Below are 21,086 nucleotides of genomic sequence, written 5' to 3' on the forward strand. Positions count from 1 at the left end.
TTTCATAGAAACAAGTAGGCTTTTGTAGTGTTCATTTCTTTCAATGCGCTGAGCGAAACTGTATTTATGAATAAAATAGGTTTGCTTCTTTGTAACTTATTTTTTAAATTGAAAAAATATTGAATAATACAATTTTTTGATGCTATGTTATTTGCAGGCGTAGTAATTTTGTTACATAAAATAAAGAGCTACAGCAATTTATAGTGTTATTTACATTTAAATTGAGATATTTCAAATGCTTTAGTTGTATGGCTTCATATGGACGGCTATATATTATTTTATTTATACTACTTAAAAGTAAAGAAAAATAAGAATATATTACAATTTTGTTTATGTAGGTATCAATTGTTGTTTCCAGTTTTATTGTTCATTATATAGATACATTCTAAATCATCTTTGATTTGGAGTATTGACATCAAATAAATGTATTACAGTAAGTTAAAGTATGCAAACTTCTTCACAGCTCCAGCTTTAATATTATTTCAATGTATATTTATATTCTAAATATTTCTCACCATTTTCAAGCTAGCAAATACAGATGCGTCTATTAGTATGCAATATAATTTAAATTCAACCGAAAACCCCGTTGAAATGTATTTTATAAAGTTCTGTCATAACTACAAAAGGTTTTTTTTTTCAGGCGTCGTAAAACGAATGACAATGTCAGTTATCCAGAAATACCCTTGTATTCCGGAAGAGGTCGCCAGAGTATTCATAAAACAAAGGACCATAATTAGAATAAAGTTTCTAAACGAAAAAATGACTCTTAAAAGAAAGAACCTAGTGAGTGAAGACAGGAAAACTTCAAAGAAATATAAAAAACTCACGACTTAAAAGTGTAAGTAGAAATTTTCTAATAAAACACGAGATTTTGATAATTATTGATTTATTTATCCGTTTGCTACGTACTTTTTATTACATGAAGTAGAAACCAATCATCTTAAAGGAATAAAACATTCTCAAAGTAAAACAAATTAATATGTGCATTAAAGTTGGTTTTGTTAATATTGAGGTCAATGTATCTTCATAAATACACCAATTAGGTCATGCAGTAGTACGTAATAGTAAAAAAAAGGATTTAAAGGATAATGTACCCCAAGAACAAATACAAAATATATCGGTAAAATAACTGGCTCAAGCGACCCAAACAATAGGCTTGAACAGAGAGAGCGCAGAAACAGGTCGGCGTGTGACGTCAGTGCCACGGTGGCTACTGTCTACACACGCCTTACCAGACTGAGACAACCTTCTGTATAGTAACCTTGGCGGTAGGCATAGACTGATAACACCTTGTATGTATATCACTATAGGTAGCGGTAGGCGTAGACTGATAACAACTTGTATATCACTATACTATAGGTAGCGGTAGGCGTAGACTGGTAACACCTTGTATATCACTATAGGTAGTGGTAGGCGTAGACTGATAACACCTTGTATATCACTATACTATAGGTAGCGGTAGGCGTAGACTGGTAACACCTTGTATATCACTATAGGTAGTGGTAGGCGTAGACTGATAACACCTTGTATATCACTATAGGTAGCGGTAGGCGTAGACTGATAACACCTTGTACATCACTATAGGTAGCGGTAGGTGTAGACTAATAACACCTTGTATATCACTATAGGTAGAGGTAGGCGTAGACTGATAACACCTTGTATATCACTATAGATGGCGGTAAGCGTAGACTGATATCACCTAGTATAGCACTATAGGTAGCGGTAGGCGTAGACTGATAACACCTAGTATAGCACTATAGGTAGCGGTAGGCGTAGACTGATATCACCTAGTATAGCACTATAGGTAGCGGTAGGCGTAGACTGATGATCACCTAGTATAGCACTATAGATGGCGGTAGGCGTAGACTGATATCATCTAGTATAGCACTATAGGTAGCGGTAGGGCGTAGACTGATAACACCTTGTATATCACTATAGATGGCGGTAGGCGTAGACTGATATCACCTAGTATAGCACTATAGATGATTCAAGATTCAAGGTTTTTATTGTCGTTAGGCAATCCATAGAAATGCAATTGACAAAGTCATAGCTAATTATCTACAATGATCATAGCATATAAACCTTAAAAAATACATATTAGGCACATATTTATCATGTAGGTGAATTGAATAAATATGAACAGTCAATAAATAAACTAAACTAAGTACATAAATTATTTACTAAAGTTAATGTAAGGTTTAAAAGTTGAATCTACACACAGTTAAAAATATCATAAATAAATGAATAAATAATTTAAAATCTTAGGCTACTAATATCACAGTTCAAAAAATCATTCACTGAATAAAAAAACATTTTGTTTAAACCACCTTTCTGTTATTTTTTTTTAAACTTTGCAGGGGTACAGTTCATGCCTTTGCAGGTAATTTGTTAAAAAGTTTAAGTTTCATTTTAATGTGACTTCTATTGGTTTTCTCTAATTTTATTTTGAGGCAATTCTAAAAAATAATTTGCTCTAGTTGGATATCTATGTACTTCCTGCCGTACTTTAAACAACTCAAGACTCTCTTTAACACTAATTAAACAGCAATATATATATAAATTATAAAGGGTCATTACTTCTAGTTCTTTAAAAATTTCTACACACGACGCCCTAGGTTCAACATTTTTTTATTATCCTAAGGGCTTTATTTTGCCATACAAAAACTTTTTCGGAATTACAAGAGTTACCCCATAGGGTTATGCCATAACGCAAATGAGATTGAAGAAATGCATAGTAGGCCATAATTAGCATATTTCTTGATACACCAGTTTTTTAACCTTCTCAAAAGATAGGTTACCCTTGCCAGTTTTTTACACAGTTCTTCAATGTGATAATCCCAGCTTAACCTACTATCTAGATACATTCCCAAAAGCTTTACAGGCTTAATGTCTTTATATATTGTGTGATTCAAAGAGAAAATTATGGTGGTACGCTTAGACTTATAACACCTAGTATAGCACTATAAATGGGCGGTACGCTTAGACTATCAGTAAGCATGTAATTTGACAGAGATCTATAAATCATTAACCTAAAGGCCTACTTTAAATCTCAATAACAAATAATGGTGGTACATAGCCTTATTAGTCCATTGATATACATTTTTTTCTTGCTGTTTTCTAATTCACTATTAAGTTTAATTACCGAGAAATGAACTTGTCAGTGTTTCCCTCCTTGGCTACTGGCTCGACAGCTATCTGCAGGTAACCGCAGGTGACATCCGCAGGCAGCAGGCTAGTGAGAGACACAACCGCTTCCACCGAGTCTTCTGTCTCCAGCACTCTCACCACCACACTGTCTATCGTGAACCCGTCCCCCAGTCTACACGTCCATGGAGGTTCTACGACAGTCACAAGTAATGGGATCACGACACAGCAAACACAAAAACGGAAATCATAACAAAGTATTTAAATTAAATTTAAATTAATTCAATGTAAATTTCTTTATTTATAGAGGCAGAGTTCGGATGGAACAGACATATATTAATAATACTTTCTTGAAGTACCTCAAACTAACATTAAATATTTTGGAATTAAGTGTAGACCAACAATACACTGTTGATGTTGACACTGATGTTTGGAAATTAAATTCCTCTACTAAATAAAATTATAAATCACACAATTATAGATTTTTAATAAGAAGATACGAAAGAGCACACCCTAAGCTACTTCTTTTAAAAGCTACATAACATTTAAACACATATCAATGATATCTGGTGAAACAACTTTTCAATATCTAGTTGATAAAATTCTGTCACCTTTACATTTAATAATCTAATTAAATTAACATTTATGAAAATTGTATTATTTAAACTAGATTTAAATTTGTTGACATGTGGCACAGCATGATTAATTGCTGCATTTATTAGACTTCATGAATGCTGCTGAAGCTTTACAACAACAACAAATTATTTGTATTTGTATTGTTCTCAACTTTACTGTAAGCCGTATTCGACTTATAGTACACTACTCTAGTATATTTGTGAGTATAGCTAAATAAATAAAGTTTTTTTTTATTTGAATAGTAAAATATTAATCAATTTGATTTTATAGTAAAAAGTAAAGGAATAATCACTGCATTAGTCCTAAATTCTAATACTTATTTACAACCTTTTTGTGCACCGTATAATTTATTTGCAAATTAGCAACATGCTGCAAAACATGTTATTGATTAATTACATTCGTAGTACATGGTACATCCAATATGATTTAAATGTTACTAATTACAATATCAGTTACATTACATTAATGACAACATCAAAACACCGATCTATAATTGTCCTAAGATTTCTTGTCCTGACTTAACCAGAAAGAAATTGCAAGGTTTAAGTGTTTTTTTTTTTTTAATCTTCTTTCCTTTTAATACTATCTGAATTTTTTCTGAAAGTCTTTTTAACCCTCCGAGTGGCAGTACTTTTTTCTCCAAGTGGCGGGACATTTTTACTGATTTTGTATGTTCGCAAAAGAAAATTTATATAAAATCCTGTATATTATATAAGTACGACATATCATACATCGATTTAAACTTCATAACACACAGAGTAGAATGGTAATAATATGAAACACTTACCTTGGATTGGTGTAAAAAACCAATGGGTTGAATTCCAAAAATAAAAATTCAAATTTTTTTGTTTTATATTAGGCTGAGTAAATGTTCCTAAACTTAATTTTTTTAACACAAATCCAAAATAGCCAATTTGTTTAAAATTTAATTCTGAACAAAAATATGTATCCGTTATATGTATTATTCCTAAAAACAACGCACTATTTGCTGATCGAAACTTTTATGTACAAGTTTTTTACTGCATTTTAGTCAGTATCAGAGCCAACCTCATTCCTCATCATTCATCCTGGTTTGAGAGGCCTCCAATAATGTTCCAGGTAAGGAAAACACTCCCTATGAACCCCAAAATTACAAGTTGGGCACCAGAAGTGACTTTTACCCCCTTTTTTGGTGTGTACACACACTCGAAAATCAGATGGAGTTGCTCAAAATGTATTGCAGCATTAAATGCTATTGACAGTGAATGTGAGGATGTCGATGAGGTTGATTGTAATCTGGCTCTAACGGAAGAACTAAAAAATATGAATTTAATGATAAAATCATTGAGTGCAGATCTTGATGAAGCCCAAAAGAAGATTATCCAGCTGAGAGAAGAAAAGACAATACTCCAAAATATAGTTTTACAAAAAGAAGAAGATTTTATAAGACTGAAAGAATCAATTACTAAGAAAAATTGTAAAAAAACAAATTAATGTAGAGCGAAGAGCAAGTTTACCATTAACAATGGGAGAATTTTATTCAACCTAAAGCAAATAAAAGGGAAATTAAACTTACAGCTTCCACCACTGAAATGGACTTTAGCTTGGTGTCAGCTAATAGATTTCAACCTCTTGCAACAAATAATGAAGAAAATGACACAAATAGTCAAAATTCAAAACAGGTTTGTAATAAAAAAATAAACAAAATACTTTTGTGCGCTGATAGTCATGGTAAGGATGTAGCCTGGCATTTAAACAAATTGCATCATTCTTCTAGCGCTATTGGTTTTTGTACGCCCTGGTGGTCGTTCCAAGCAAGTACTAAATATGGAAAATATTGAGTCTGAGATTCAGGGACCTAAAGACTTTTTAGTAATGATATGTGGAACAAACGATGTAGCGCGAAATGAATCACAAGAAGCCTTAAACTGCATTTCAGACACTCTCAGCAATGCAAGGAGAAAAATGTAGTTCTGGTAGATTTGCCTAATAGATATGATCTTGCAAACTGGTCATTGCGTCAATGAAGAAACAAGAAGGACCAACAGTGCCTTAAAGGATCTCATGTCAACACATAAAAATCTCAAAATTGTTGAAGCGAGCAGAGCTGAGAGGGAGATGCATACCCGGCAGGGCATGCATTTCAACACCACAGGAAAACAATGGTTTGGCTGAGCAGATCATTACAGCGATACAAGAGTTCAACCTGGAGCAAACCCATAGCATTAGCGGGAGGCAGACAACTCAGTCCAAGATTGAAAAACCTGACGACCCAGGAGGGAAACGGTCAACCACCCCCACCAGGAACCAGCCCATAGAGGACGACACCTGCACTGCCAGGAAAGAGTTTAGTTTTAGTTTTAGTGATAGCAATTTAATTGGTAACTCTAGTTGTTTGTTAATACACTTAAATATTCAGGGAATTAAAAGCAAACTGGATGAACTTAACTTATTGCTTGCAGATTTGGGAGAAAAAATCTGTATAATATGCTTGAATGAGCACTGGCTTTCAAAAGAAAATGTAAATTTATTGAATAATATTGAATTTTTCAAATTAGCTGATTTTTATGTTAGAGAAAACTGTACTAGAGGAGGTTCGGCAATCTTGGTCAGAGAAAACTCTGGAATAAACTTTAAGGTCCGAAATGATTTAAAAATGTACAATGACAACTATTACTTTGAATGCTCCATAATAGAACTTTTGGATTTAAAAACCCCAATAATTACAATATCTTTATACAGAACTCCGGATAACTGCACCCTTAATATTTTTCTTGAAAAACTTGGTGGTTTATTGAATAAATTCAAAAATTAAAAAAATGTCAATATTTTAATAGCTACAGACTGCAACATCAATGTATTAAATAAAAAGGAACCACAAACATTATATGAAATACTTAATTATAATGGCTTTAAAATAAATATTGTTGAGGTAACAAGACCAGCAAGTGGAACATGTCTAGATAACATAATAACAAACAATAGGTTTAAGATTGATAATTTTTTTAGTTACGAATGTTGGCCTCTCTGACCACAATGCTATTATAACATCTTTGCCCATATTTGAAAATAGAAGTAGGGATAAATATGTTATTCAGAGAAGATACACTAAAGAAGCTAGACATGACTTTATGATCAATGTTAAAAATACTGAATGGGAATTCAGCAATGCCAAAAAAGTGAATGAAAACTTTGATAGTTTCTTAAGAGAATTCCTATTCATGTTTAATTATTCTTTTCCACTTAAATCCATCAAAATTAGAGGGAAGATTAGAGCAAAGTGGATAACAAAAGGGTTACAAATTTCAAGTAGAAATAAGAGAAAACTCCACAAACAAGCACAAGTTTCAAATGATGAAGAAATTAAAACCCATTATAAAATATATAATACAATTTTTAAAAAGGTTGTTAGAGAAGCTAAGCGTAGAGCTAATGATTTATATATAGAACAATCTAACTGCAAGGGTAAAGCAGCCTGGCAAGTTATAAAACAGGAAATTGGTATAAACACAAAAGATCACGATGGAGTAAGAGAAATAGTGGTTAATGGGAAAGTAATTAGAGAACATAGTGAGATGGTTAATCATTTTAATGAATCTTATTTAAAGACTGTAGAACAATTGAATATAAAAAGCTCTCCGGTAAAAGCAGTGGGAAAATTACAAAAAGTTAACGTCTTTTCGTTTTAAACCTGCTTTCAAAGCGAAAGAAATTTATAAATTAATATCAACGTTGCCTAACAAGTGGTCTACTGGCTGGGACGAAATTCCCTCAATAATTGTTAAAGACTGTAAGGAATATCTTGTGAAGCCAATAACAAATTTGGTTAATCAATCATTAGGAAACAGGTGTTTTTCCAGACAAGCTTAAATATTCAGTAGTGAAACCCATTTACAAAAAAGGTGAGAAAACTCAAGTCAAAAACTATCGTCCGGTTTCATTGTTACCAGTGTTTTCCAAGCTATATGAGAAAGTAGTAAACCATCAATTATACAAATACCTAGAAAAAAATAGTCTGATTACTGGATGTCAACATGGCTTTAGAAAAAATTACTCAACTGACACGGCACTTACCAACCTTGCAGAGGAAGTTTACAGTGCTTTGGATGGATCACAGTCTACAGTGGCAGTGTGCTGTGATTTATCAAAGGCATTTGATTGTGTAGATCATGATATCTTAATGAAGAAATTAGAATTATATGGAGTGGAGGGCACATCTTTAAATTGGTTTAAGTCATATATTACAGGGAGAAAACAAAAAACAACTTTAGTATCAGACTATAAAAAGTATCATTCAGAGTATGAAAAATGTAGTGTCAGGAGTTCCGCAAGGATCGATCTTAGGACCATTACTATTTACATTGTATACAAATGATCTACCACAAGACATAGACACGAAATTAGTCTTATATGCTGATGACACCACAGCTATAATCAAGGAGAAAAACTTACATGTAATGAAATTATTAGTAGAACAAACTATAGTTTAAATTAGAAGAATGGTTTAAAGTTAATGGAATGATTCTGAATACTACAAAAACAAATATTATTCACTTCAAAAACAGACAGCAAAGAGAAGAAATGTTTACAGTCACAATAGATAAAGAACAAATAAATAGCTGCAAAAATGTAAAACTATTGGGAGTTTGTTTTGATGAGCATATGACATGGACAGGACAAATACAAAACTTATGTAAAAAACTCAATTCTATTTGTTTTAATATGAGCTGTGTTACACACATTACAAGTTTAAAAACAAAGATGACCCTATACTATGGCTATTTTTACTCAATTATGAAGTTTGGAATTACATTGTGGGGCTCAGTAGAGATAACAGAAAAAGTGTTAAAAATCCAAAAAAAGATTATAAGAATAATGACATTCTCATCCAGAAGAAGTTCTTGTAAAGAAAAATTTAAGAAACTGAAGATTCTTACTGTCCCTTGTGTGTACATGTATGAAGTACTGAGTCAAGTTCATGAAAACTTGAACTGGTTTTCTAAAGAAAAAACTATTCATCAACACAATACTAGAAATACCAATTTGTTAATATATCCTGTACACACCACAAGCCATATTTGAAAAAAGTTTGTATTATATGGGTATTAAACTTTACAACAAATTGCCTAACAATTTCAAACAAATGCCACAAGTTGAATTCTTAGATAGAATAAAAAGTATGTTTGTCAAAAAGGCTTATTACAAGATTTCCGAATTTCTAAATGACAAAAACATAATAATCTAGTTATGAAGATTAAGTGTTTTCTCCTAAAAAACTTAATTTAATATAATACAAAATTCAATAATTGATCTCCATTTTGTTGTTTGAATATTGTTATATTGTTACCAATTTTATTGTTTGATTTGTTAATGGTTTTATTAATTTTAATTGTTTTTACTTGTTAATTGTTTTAGTAATTTATTGTTTTATTCGTTAATTATTTAACTAATTTTATTGTTTTATTTGTTAATTAGTTTAATGAATGATTGTTATTACATTATGGTGTACTACAATTTTAATGTTATCTGACTCAGGAATGCTTTACAAAATAAATGTTTGACATAGGTTTTAATACTGTTAATTAGTTTATAGTTAATTTATTCATAGCTGAAAATGTTAATACTGTTATTTATAATAGAGCTTATTTATTTGTTAGCAAATCATTTTAGCTAGAATCTTGTTAAATCTATTAGTACTAACTAATGGGAGACCGAAAAAAGGGAAATTTCTGACTATGTCATCTGTCTTACCAGCATAGCTGGATCTTTGTAAGATGTAATATGACAATAAACATTCATTCATTCATTCATTCATTCATTCATTCATTCATTCATTCATTCATTCTGCACAAAGTCTGGTAAATAAGCAATCCCATGAAGAAGACCTACACTTGGTCCAGGAGGTAGTACAGTAGGTGGATGAACCGTTTGTAAGAGTTCCATTAGTACCAGCATATCTAAATACTATATCAAATTAAAGCTTAGAATCTGGTCTTTCTAACCATACCTAATATATAGCGTTTAAGTCGTGGCATAACATCGGAAATACCGGAACAAGAGAGGCTTGCGTTAATAGACGCTAGAGCGTCTTTGCCACTCGCGAACGAGATTTAATAGACGCTGCAGCGTCTTTCACCACTCGGAGGGTTAATACAATTCCAAACAATGAGATTCAAAAAAGGTAATAGTTTTTTCTCATTTAATATTTGTGAAATTTATAATTTCTTGTAATAAATAGCAATATATTACAAGATCAGCAAACAAATACTGAGAACTCTGTCAAGGGGATGAATAAAATTCACAACAAAGTCATATCACTCAGTATACCTTTTAGTTGGATATCAACTTTGGTTAGTGTTCAGTTACAAAAAAGTCACTGCAGTTAACGGTTTGGTAATTTTAAATGCTAAAATTATCGTTGCCATAACAATATTTCCCTCAAATGGACTTAGGATTAAAATTTGGATTGTTAACGTACCACAAGTCTGTTACTAAGTCAATCTATGGAGTTAAATTAACCCCTTTAGTGCCAGAGGTGAAAAAATCCATGTTAATAAAAGGGCAGAGTTATTTTTGTGTGACTATGCAAAGTGTCCAAGGATTTTGGACAAAAATGCGAGTTTCAAAAAACAATTCACCTAAAATTTATTTTTGATCATAAAAAGCTTCTTTTTATTTTTTTTAAATTAGATAAATTAATTATCAGAAACTATGTAACATTAAGATATTTAGATAATTTTTAACATTAAAAATACACTTTATAGAGTGACATTTCCATGGAAACAAAATGAAAATCCAGTTTGAGGTAAAGTAACTACTATAAGTAAAAAGAAAAAACTTCAACACTACAATACTACTACAACAATAATTCAATATTTCTTTGTTTTGAAATTGCAATACTTTCATGATAAAGAGCATTTCAAAACCATCTAAAATCAAGTGTAATAACCTGATATTGTACCATAAACAAAATTATAAAATTCCTATTAAAACGCAAGGTTTAGGAAAAAAGATTCACTTAAAATTTGTTTTACATTATAACAAGATTCTTTTCTTTTGAAAGTTACAGAATTGTGCATCAGAAAATATGTAACAGTTACATTTTTTATTATTTAAGAAATTAAAAATCACTTTAGACAGAGACATTTCCACGGAAACAAAATGAAAATCCAGTTTGAGGTAAAATAATTATTATAAGAAAACTTTATTTTGAAATTTCAATACTTTCATAATAAAGAGCATTTAAAACAACCTAACATTATGAGTAATAACCCAATATTGTATCATACACAAAATTATAAACAAATTAGTCAATCGCTAGAGGTTTGTTTTGCTTTAAAAACACAGGGTTCTGAAAAAACTCAGTTAAGTTTATTTTTCAACCATAAAAAATTTTTTTTATATTTTTTTTTATTTCAATACTATAATGATAAATACAATTTAATAACAATGCAAACTCATGTACATACAATAAAGAATAAAACATTACTTACTACAAGGAAATTCAAAACATAAACTCAACCTTACACAGTCAATTCCTTATGTGACTTTCATCACTTTTTTTATTAATTTGAATAACTAATATAACTTAAAAATACTTGCAATGAATAAAAAAACACTACACTATTAATCAAGACACAGCCATCCAACTGAGAAAGTGTGGTATTTTTAGTTGTGCAGTACAAAGTAGAAATAACAGTTGAAAAGGTTAGTTCAGTTCATGTATTGGCCTTTGGTATGATATCAGCCAGTATGGGATAAGTTATAGAGGTATTAGAAATGAAATAGAAACCGTCTCATTCTGAGACTCCACCATTTTTTCGCGTACGTACATACCATCTCAGAGTGAGGCTCTCTGCACTCAAGCATATTTTTTACATTGTCTTCTAGTGAGATCCCTTGTACTGAGCCGGGGCTAAGTTTGGACAATTTTTGTCTTTTACCTTTCCCACCTCGGCCACTTTTGTCAGTCGGTGGGGGAGTCACTCCGTCAAAGTATTGATTTTCTGCCTGGTTGGACTGATTGGTCGAGGTCAGGTGGTTGACCTTGACTAGACTACTGACCAGCTGTTTACCGGCAGCGGCTACTGTTCGGAGCGGTCGGACACGTTTCGGGAGAAGCTACTTGATTTTCTGGCTGTTCACTGCTCGTCCTGATCCCCATGGCTGGCTAACTCTACTACTTTCGGCAGGGTTCCCGTGAGTGCCGTCAGCGGGACTGGTGCGGCGAGTCTGCCCAAACAGCACTGAAACAAAAATTGAATGTCCGGGCCCTGCCAGCGCTACTGTACCGGCATCCAACTGGAGTGTCTGTATTCGTCTTGAACAAGGTTGGATCCAAAATGTTTTTCTTTCTTCTTGCACTGAACTTGAGAGGATTGGGTTGTATGGAGCGCTGCCAGATATTATATCTGGAGGAAGGCCAGTGTTAAGCTACCTAGTATGTATTTAGTTTAGGGACATGATCTGTAGGGGAGGATTTCACCTTTAATTCGGATTCGTGGAGGCAACTAAGCCCCCGCCTCTTTCAAAAATCGGCTTTAAATATTTTTTTTTAATTTTTCGGCTACAAACTTGAAACAAAATTATTATCAATATTGGAATTTTATTTATTTTTGTTATTTAGTTTTTAAGTTACGCAGTGCACCGTGGTGCTGCAGTAATTGTATTTTGTGTAAAAATGTTTGCCACCTAATTATATCATGTACTGGAAATTTTGTCTCTCTTTGTGTCTCTTCCCACTAGTGGCATGTGGTTTGTTTTTTTTTTATGTTTTGCTCCGAGTTTGGGAGGGGCGCGCTTCCGAGACCTCCTGTCTATTTTCGCTAACTCGGGACAGTACTAAAAGGGTCACTATAAATAATTAAATACTACACTTGTTTTAATGTTTAAATTGTTCAATGTTCTGTGATAAAGAACGTTTATGGTCTGTTAGCAATGAGAAGAGTGTTTTCAGCACCAAAAAAAATGATGCAGTGCCAAAGAAAGAGCCGACATCGATTTTCGTGTTAGTGTTCCATTTTCATCCGTGTCGGTGTGTGATGTGTGATTGTGTTTCTCGTACTTGTGACTCGTGCTCGGGACTTGCATTATCTGCAGTGGCAACGCCTGGACTAGACTCCAAGCAGCTTTTGGGTATGTTTGAACCCTTTTCTTTCCTTTCTTTTCTTCTGCCTGTTCTCAATTTTTATATGTACTAATACCTCCCCCACCTGACGAAGAGGATAGATTCCAATCCTCGAAAGTTGTGTTATACCTTTTGTAACCATAACGATGGCAAATGTCTGAAATCCTGTTATCCTGTCAAACCTTCCATCGTCAATAACAAACTTTAAATAAAGAACAAAAAATTAGTTCCATTCTCTGTTGATCTGCCCAGCAATTCTGTGACATTCATACATTAACATTGACTACCCTTACCTGACTTATGCTCCTCCAGCAGTCTATTCATTTCTTCAAAGTAAAACATTCTTGTGCTCATGTCTAGATGTGGAGTAGAAGAAATGGCGGCACATGTCTTGCAATATCTGACAACACAATGGCAAAAATTTTACTTTAAAATTTAAGGAACTCGTATGGATTAATGACTCCTACGTTTTAGTCTCTTCAAAAAATTAGAGAGCATTCTCTTTGCTAACCCATTGAAGCAGTAGTTATCTAAGCCTCTGCAGACCTGGTGGCAGCTATTAATTTTTCTGAAAATCCAAGAGTTTTGTTATACTGTTGATAGCAATGAAATAAACACAATGAATGAATAATGAACTGCCACATTTTTAAGAAAATAAAAAATATATTTAGATAATTATGTTTCATATTATTTTTTTAAATTGTATTATCATAGTGCTACATATGTAGTGATTAAGTAACAACTTCTAAAAATAATTAACAGACAATACTAATAATTTCTTTTTAACCCTTTAAGGACCAACCGTCTGATTTATCGCCGGCGGCGTACTATGCGAAAAGGACCAACCGTCTGATTTATCGCCGGCGGCGTACTATGCGAAAAGGACCAGCCGTCTGGTTTATCGCCGGCGGACTTTTCATATTTTTTAAGAGATATTTTAATCTTCTATATGGAATAAATATACTATTTTTCTATTCCCTGTATGTTTATAACTATGATATCAAATTATAAACGTCTTTGGAATCATCAGCTTGGTAAAAAAAAATATTTTACGGCCATGTTGCATCGTAATGTTGTCAGGGTTCTTTGGGATTATACCGACCACACCCAGACATGAATCGTTATTTGACATTTTGCTTCTACTGATTACTAGATTATTAAATGTCAAATAACGATTCATGTCTGGGTGTGGTCGGTATAATTCCAAAGTACCAAAAACACACACAAAACTTGTTTTTATTCTTGATCACACTCCGCCGCCACCCAAAATGTGAGTGCCTCCTGCCGAAGCCTGCGCTGATGTCAACGAAAGAAAAACATCCCTCGAGATAGTACCTATCAGTAAAATATTAAATTTTAGAGGGCCTGATCAGAAATATAAATTGAATTGCAATGGAAAGGCAATTATGTACCGTGCAAAAAACTTAAATAACTTAATCATGTGATGCCGCGCGGCCTGCCTGCCGTAATCGGGATTCTCGAGAAAGATAAGATAACAGCGACAACAATACCGATCACAATACCTGGAAACGCTTGTTGATTGATGGAATGTTAGTTCTGTTACTCAACTACATCGTTTTATAACGTTCTAAGTTCATTGAAAAATTTTTAAGCGTTGGGGGCATATAACGGAATCTGACCCCACTAACAATTAATTATTGATAATCGTTGTAAGTTTGTAATTTTGTAATTAAAGAGTTGTTTTTTCGTTCTATCATGTTTGTTTCTATAAATGTATATTTTTGTGTTTCTTCATACTGGTGTGGTCGGTATAATCCCAAAGTACCGAATAATATCCTTAGTAGCCTATAAGGTTTTGTATGTTAGGCTAATGCTGAAAAGTGTGTTTTAACCAGTGTTACAGAAAAATTTAATTCATTTACAAACATTTTTATTTTTTATTCCAGGGCTTTAAAATTTTGTACAGTTATAGAGAATTATATGTAGAACTAATAAATACCGTTTCCCACAGATAGTTTATTCTTATTTTTGGTAGTTATTGAAGATCAAACTCAATTTTTTTTAATTTTTTTTCTTTTTTTATTTGATAAACAGATAAATCAAATTGTTTTTTGCTATATAATGACTTAAATTTATTTTTTCACAATGAACAATTTAATTATACACATTTTAAGCCTAAAAACAAATCTGTACAGTAATTAGTTCTGAAGATATGATTTTTCTCTCAAACGCTTGAAAAATCGCACATTTTTAATGTGCACAGTTCTTGGAGCAAGGCCAGAAAAACGCAAAAATTTTCTTTGCACATGTAAAATTTTGGTCTGGTCCTAAAAGGGTTAAATATTATTAGAATATTTAAAACTACTAATTTTTATTTGGTATGGAACTCACTGAATTATTTCTTAAGCCAGAAAATGGACAAATTTCAGTTCTCGTAAAATTTTTCTTTTTTTGTTACAAACAAATTGACAAATTTGAGTAATCCTGGATACCCGGTGGTGATGATATCAAATATCCTGTACCTTTTACAGTCTTTGAGGTCCCTGTAGCACATCGCCAACTGTATATCCGCGTCTGGGCGGCCAGAGTGAGCCACCCGTCCTCGTCGTAGCTGTGCAGGGTGTTCCTGAGGAACACCGAGGCCGATGTGAGATCCCCCAGGCGACTGTAGAAGCTGGACAAGTCCCTGCCGATCTCGTGAGCACACCGCACTCTGCCGATGTGCTTGAACGTGCTGATTGCCAGCTCTGACAACTCCTGCAGCAGCACAACATCGTCAGCCTTGACTGACTCAGAGATTGTTCTGACAGAGATGAACACGTTAAACACTATATCCTAGCATAAATAACTACACTATACTACCCATTACTATCTCAGCAAAAATATGGTTCTCAGATGTATACATCGCAAGTAATATTGTGCATAGAATATATGTAGCATGTTGGGAAAGTAGGGCGTTTATTTTATCAGATATCGTAATACTGTAAATCCATACAAATTACAGTTTAATTCAGTTTTTATAAATCAGAGTTTACAATAAATACTTGTAGGTACTAAAATCATATAGGTTTTTGATGATCTTAACTACAAGTTTTTCCGAATGCAGATGGCCAAGCAGCTAAGACGTCAGACTTTGCATCTGAGTTGGATAGCGCAGGTTCAAATCGTAGCACCCTTTATCAGTACCTTGTACTGTATCGACTCTCCCTGTTATTCTGTTTTGATAAGATTCTCACACAGGTCAGTGGCCCATGAGGATAGACAGAATAAGGCTTAAAAGGGGAACAGCCTTTTTTAAAAAAATTCTTAATTGTATTTTTCTATCTATTGATGTATCTTTTTTACAATTTTAAAGAGCACAGCAAACCAGTTTCACCATATGAACATTGCATCCAAAATATAACTAATAGTATACATTTCTAACCATATAAAATAACTAACCATATAGCCAAGGATTTATGTGATGCAGTTTCAAAGTAGCTTACATTTTCCAAATTCTATGAACATCCTAGATCAAAGAATAATTATCTGTTAAGATATTATCATCTAAAATCATAACATAAATTGTTAGATAACACATACTAGTGGTATGTATCCATTATTCGAATTGGGGGTGTAACTCATAAGTTAAAGGTTGGGGGGTGAATCAATCTCATATTTTAAATATTTTGCATTAAAAATACATAACTTTTAACTGAATTTGATTTTTTATGTTTTTGTAACATTATGATTATTCTTATCACCAGATTAGCAACATGCATAAAGCTATGATAAGTTCCTATGTTGCGTTTTATAACACGAGCTAGTTAACACTTATTTTTTATTCGTATGACTTAAGGAAACAGGATTTTTCTGGACATTTACCATTGATACAAAAACTCAGTACCACTAAATTTCGAGATCTGCAATCTGATCTCTTCTTCAGGTGAATAACTAACAGTTGTAGGTGGTTGGTCAGTGAGTGCAGACTTACTGTGACCTGTATATTCTGCTGCTCAGTTTTAATAATTAGTGTTTTGTTTTTATTAAGTACGTGTTTTAGAATTAGTGAAGTTGACACACACACAACATGGTGGTTCCTGACTTAGGCGTGTCACAACGCTCTGGTATGATTTGTTTATTTCAACCTAGATTATAGTTGTGTGTTAAGTTAGTTATCCACCTGAGGAAGAGATCAGATTGCAGATCTCGAAACATAATGCTACTGATTTCTCGTATCACTGAACAATAACAAATATCTAGAAAAATCCTGTTTCCTTCACAATCCTTCCATTGTCAAAAATATACTTGAAACGTATATGACTGGTGGATCTGCCTGAGAAAACCTCCAAATTAGTTTCTAACTGTAATAGAAATCGCTAAAATGCAAGATATATCAACTAAGCAAAGCAACGGAAAATAAGAAATTTATGTACGATTCTACTTTTTAACCCTTCAACGCGTTTTGCCGTACTAGGTACGTCATGGAGTAGTCGGTTATTTTTGTAACTGTAACAGACAACTATCGAATGTTTTCAATGAAAAATGTATACCAATCGAAATGAGAAGATTCAAACTTTCGATTAATTGAGTCGATATCTCGAAAAATCGATCTTTAGAAAAAATATCTGAGAAATCAGCTGCATTCAACACGACGTCATTGCCGTGCAGCCGATCGTTTGTTAGCTTACGTTTGTTGTTGTTTACAGTCATTGTCAGTGTGATGGTTATGTTCTACTGACATATTTTTGTGTGTTTTATGTTCCTTTGTTTAGTTATTATTATTAGTTATGCTTATTATTAGTTTTACAAGCTAACTATATTGTTTTGAAGAATGAAATCCCGTTTTGACAGGAACAATTTATTGTGTTTAGGTTAGCTAGCTTTTAGGGAAATATTTTAACATATTTTAGGGAATTTATTTTAATTTTGTTTAATTTGGCTAATTTTAAACACTAACAACATAGAAGTATAATAAAATAATTATAAACTTAGGTAATTTGCTTACATTATTTATAAAACACAAAATCTCTAAAAAACCGCCAGAAAAATCAACGCAGGAGGGGGTATGACCATGAAAAAAAAAATAACGCGTTGAAGGGTTAAAATGTTATGGTCCTTCATCATACCAAAGTCCACATACCAAATATTGTTTCTTGAAGGCTTCCTTGGAGGAGAGTGCCTGACGCAGCCTGGTCGCTGCCAGAGTGGCAGGAGTGTCTCCGATACCGGCAGACAACAGTACGACTGTGTGCAGATGTTCACTGGTAGTCTCACAGCCTGGCATCAGTCCACACAACTCCCCTAGCTCCCCCAGCTGCACATAAAACACATCGTTCAGAACTGTTTTTTCCCCCCCCTCCTCTTGGAGCAGCCTACTGACATGCACTTAAGCCTCAAGGGCTTTTTGCGCACCCCAGAAACACACCATGAGACCCACCAGTCTACAATTTCAGCAGTTCCACAAACCGCCGAAAACAACCTATCAAGTCCTCCTGGGAAAATTCACCACCCCTGTCCAAACTACCAAAGATGGCATACCGCTCTCTTGCTATTGCAGGGCAATCAAAGAGCAGGTGCTCAGCAGTCTCCTCCTGCTCATTACACCTTCTACAGAGTGGATCCTCCTGAAGGATGCCGACTCTGTGAAGATGCTTCCTCAGGTGACCATGCCCCGTAATGAGACCAATAACCTGAGAAGACATTGATCTATTTAATGAGAGAAGGTCCAAAGGAGGAAGGTGACTGTAATACCATTCTACTCATTCTCAACCCCGGATGCAACCTCCACCTTCTCTCATGCTCCGCGCGATTCCATTTCACAACTGTTACTTTAATATCTCTATCAGACATCTCTGGATGGGCAAATTTAAACGCAAACAATCCCAGTTGTATTTCGCCATGGTAACAGTTTTCAGATGAAAGCAGATAGACGATTTACTCCACCATTTAGTGGATATTTCAGTTTAATGGCTATTTTAGCAGTTTAAGTGCAACGGATTGAATCTAGAAACAATAAAAACAAACTACAACATATCTATAAATATAAGTATAAAATATAACATAATAAACCATTGAGATTAATTAATTTGACAAAATTCTTAGGAATTTTTATCCAGGATGATTTGAAGTGGAGTGGATACATTAACAATTTGTGCTCTAGACTAAATAATGCTTTATTTGCTATTAGGCTTATTACAAGAACTGTGAAATCCAGTGATCTAGGCCATTTATCTTATGGTATTATAATTTGGGGACATCGTAGTTACAGCCACAAAATTTTCATTCTGCAAAAAAGAACAGTACATACTCTAGCCAATATTAATTTTAGACAGTCATGCCGCCCATTTTTCAAACCATTCAAAATTTTGAAATTGCCTACTCTCTAAATTTAAGAATTAGCTGTATTTCTAAAAAAAAGTAAACCTACTTTTATAAAACTCAATCATCAACATGATTGGAGTTCAAGAAACAAAATCAAGGCCAGTACCTTTCTCATCTCATTATAAAGGAATTAAACAATTTGCCTCCAAATTTGACTTTATAAGAAAATTTCAGAATTTTGAGAAAGCAACTTGAAAAAATTGCAAGAATTTTGTCCTGATTTCATAGTATAAAATTGTATTTTATTATTTAACGATCGCCGTTAATGTAATTTGTCAAAACTTTGTATTACTATAATTTTGTGTTAGATACTGAAAATGACTTGTCATATGTTTACAGTTGCATTGTAACATTCTTATGTAACAAATATATAAATAAAAATAATAATAAATAAATAAATAGATATTACCAAACTATGTTATAGAAGGAAGAGGATTGAGAAGAACAGAGCAGTATAGTACGACATCGTACAACACTTGCACCAAACATTTTCTCTAGGTGATACATTCATTAGTACCAAGTTTTTCTTTAGAGGTGAGTTATCTACTTCTGTTATACACAATCAATATTGACATAAACTGAATGTATTGCATGCATTTATAACAATGACAAAATATATTTTCCTAATTCTAAAGCTTATGATGCTTGTAAAAAAAAAATAAATAAGATTCCCACTGGAACTCTTTAAATCATTTTACTTCCAGTCTTACGATATCTTGAAAACAAAACTGTCTCATTATGTTACAAAAGGTACAAGAAAACTACGGATAATAAATGGGATACTACCATCTTTTCTTGTTAGTATCCCACTTTCGCCTGTGCTGATGTGATGTGTGATTGTGATTCTCGTACTCGTGACTTTTGCTCGGGACTAGCATTCTGTGCATTGACAACACCTGAATTGGACTCCAAGCAGCTTTTGGGTTATGTTTGAAGCCTTTTCTTTCCCATCTTTTTCTTCTTTCTGTTCTTTATTTTTGTATGTATACCTCCCCCACCTGACGAAGAGGATAGATTCCAATCCTCGAAACGTTGTGTTATACCTATTGTAACATATAACGATAGCTAATGTCCGAAATCCAGTTATCCTTTCAAACCTTACATTGTCAACAACAGACTTTAAAGAGTTAACTTATTATGTCGTATCTGGAAGTCTTTTAGTTGGCTACAGTTATTTTGAAGTAACAGTGACAATTAGTCAATACCGAGCATCTAGCGAAGTCAATTTATGACAAAACTCAAATCCTGCCTCTCCCTACACAGATAATTGTCAATTATACAAGAAGGTTGAAGTTCGGCGTGAAACTCTATCTCTACATTGGCATTGAAAATGGTAAACTTACGCCCATTAGTAGTTCCAATTTCTAAGTGTCAAGGAAGTGACCAAATCTTACTGGTAACTATGTTGGCAATACGAAAAATACAGATAAACAGAGTATATTCTGAAGGTTACTCATATGACCTCGAGTATACGCGACTCAGGAAAAGTTGACAAAATTGAGCAATCTGCCACTCACCTTATCCCTGGCGTACGCCCAAAGTGTGGCAGTGTAGAGAGAGTAGGCCTCCACCTGACTGGTATCGTTGAACCTCGCACAGGTGTCGAGCACCTCCACACAACACAGGAACACCCAGCTGGCCACTGCGCCCCGCTGGACTGTCCACCTCGAGTATACGCAACTCGTTGATACAATTCTGCAGGAATGGCTGACACCGCTGGGCTATCTGCCACACACCCAAACATGATATAGTTGATTTTTTTGCAACTAAATGGAGAAAGAGGACATAGTTGTTACAACTATTAGGTCTCTAAGTTCCACCACAAATGTCTTACTGTCGTCTGACGTAACATATTGGACTTTATTCCACTAGAACT

General features: G+C 33.6%; 1 protein-coding gene across 1 annotated transcript in view; it reads right to left on the reverse strand.

The window, feature by feature from the left end:
- Window positions 1-21,086, reverse strand: part of LOC124370901 (trafficking protein particle complex subunit 10-like) — a 65,891-nt gene that overhangs the window by 11,009 nt on the left and 33,796 nt on the right. Inside the window, 7 exon segments of the mRNA XM_046829205.1 lie at window positions 3,143-3,338; window positions 13,180-13,286; window positions 15,370-15,419; window positions 15,422-15,604; window positions 17,970-18,143; window positions 20,728-20,859; window positions 20,861-20,935. Coding sequence (XP_046685161.1) covers window positions 3,143-3,338; window positions 13,180-13,286; window positions 15,370-15,419; window positions 15,422-15,604; window positions 17,970-18,143; window positions 20,728-20,859; window positions 20,861-20,935 — 917 coding nt within the window.

The sequence above is a fragment of the Homalodisca vitripennis genome, unplaced genomic scaffold (assembly GCF_021130785.1).
Source record: "Homalodisca vitripennis isolate AUS2020 unplaced genomic scaffold, UT_GWSS_2.1 ScUCBcl_644;HRSCAF=3109, whole genome shotgun sequence".
NCBI lineage: Eukaryota > Metazoa > Arthropoda > Insecta > Hemiptera > Cicadellidae > Homalodisca > Homalodisca vitripennis.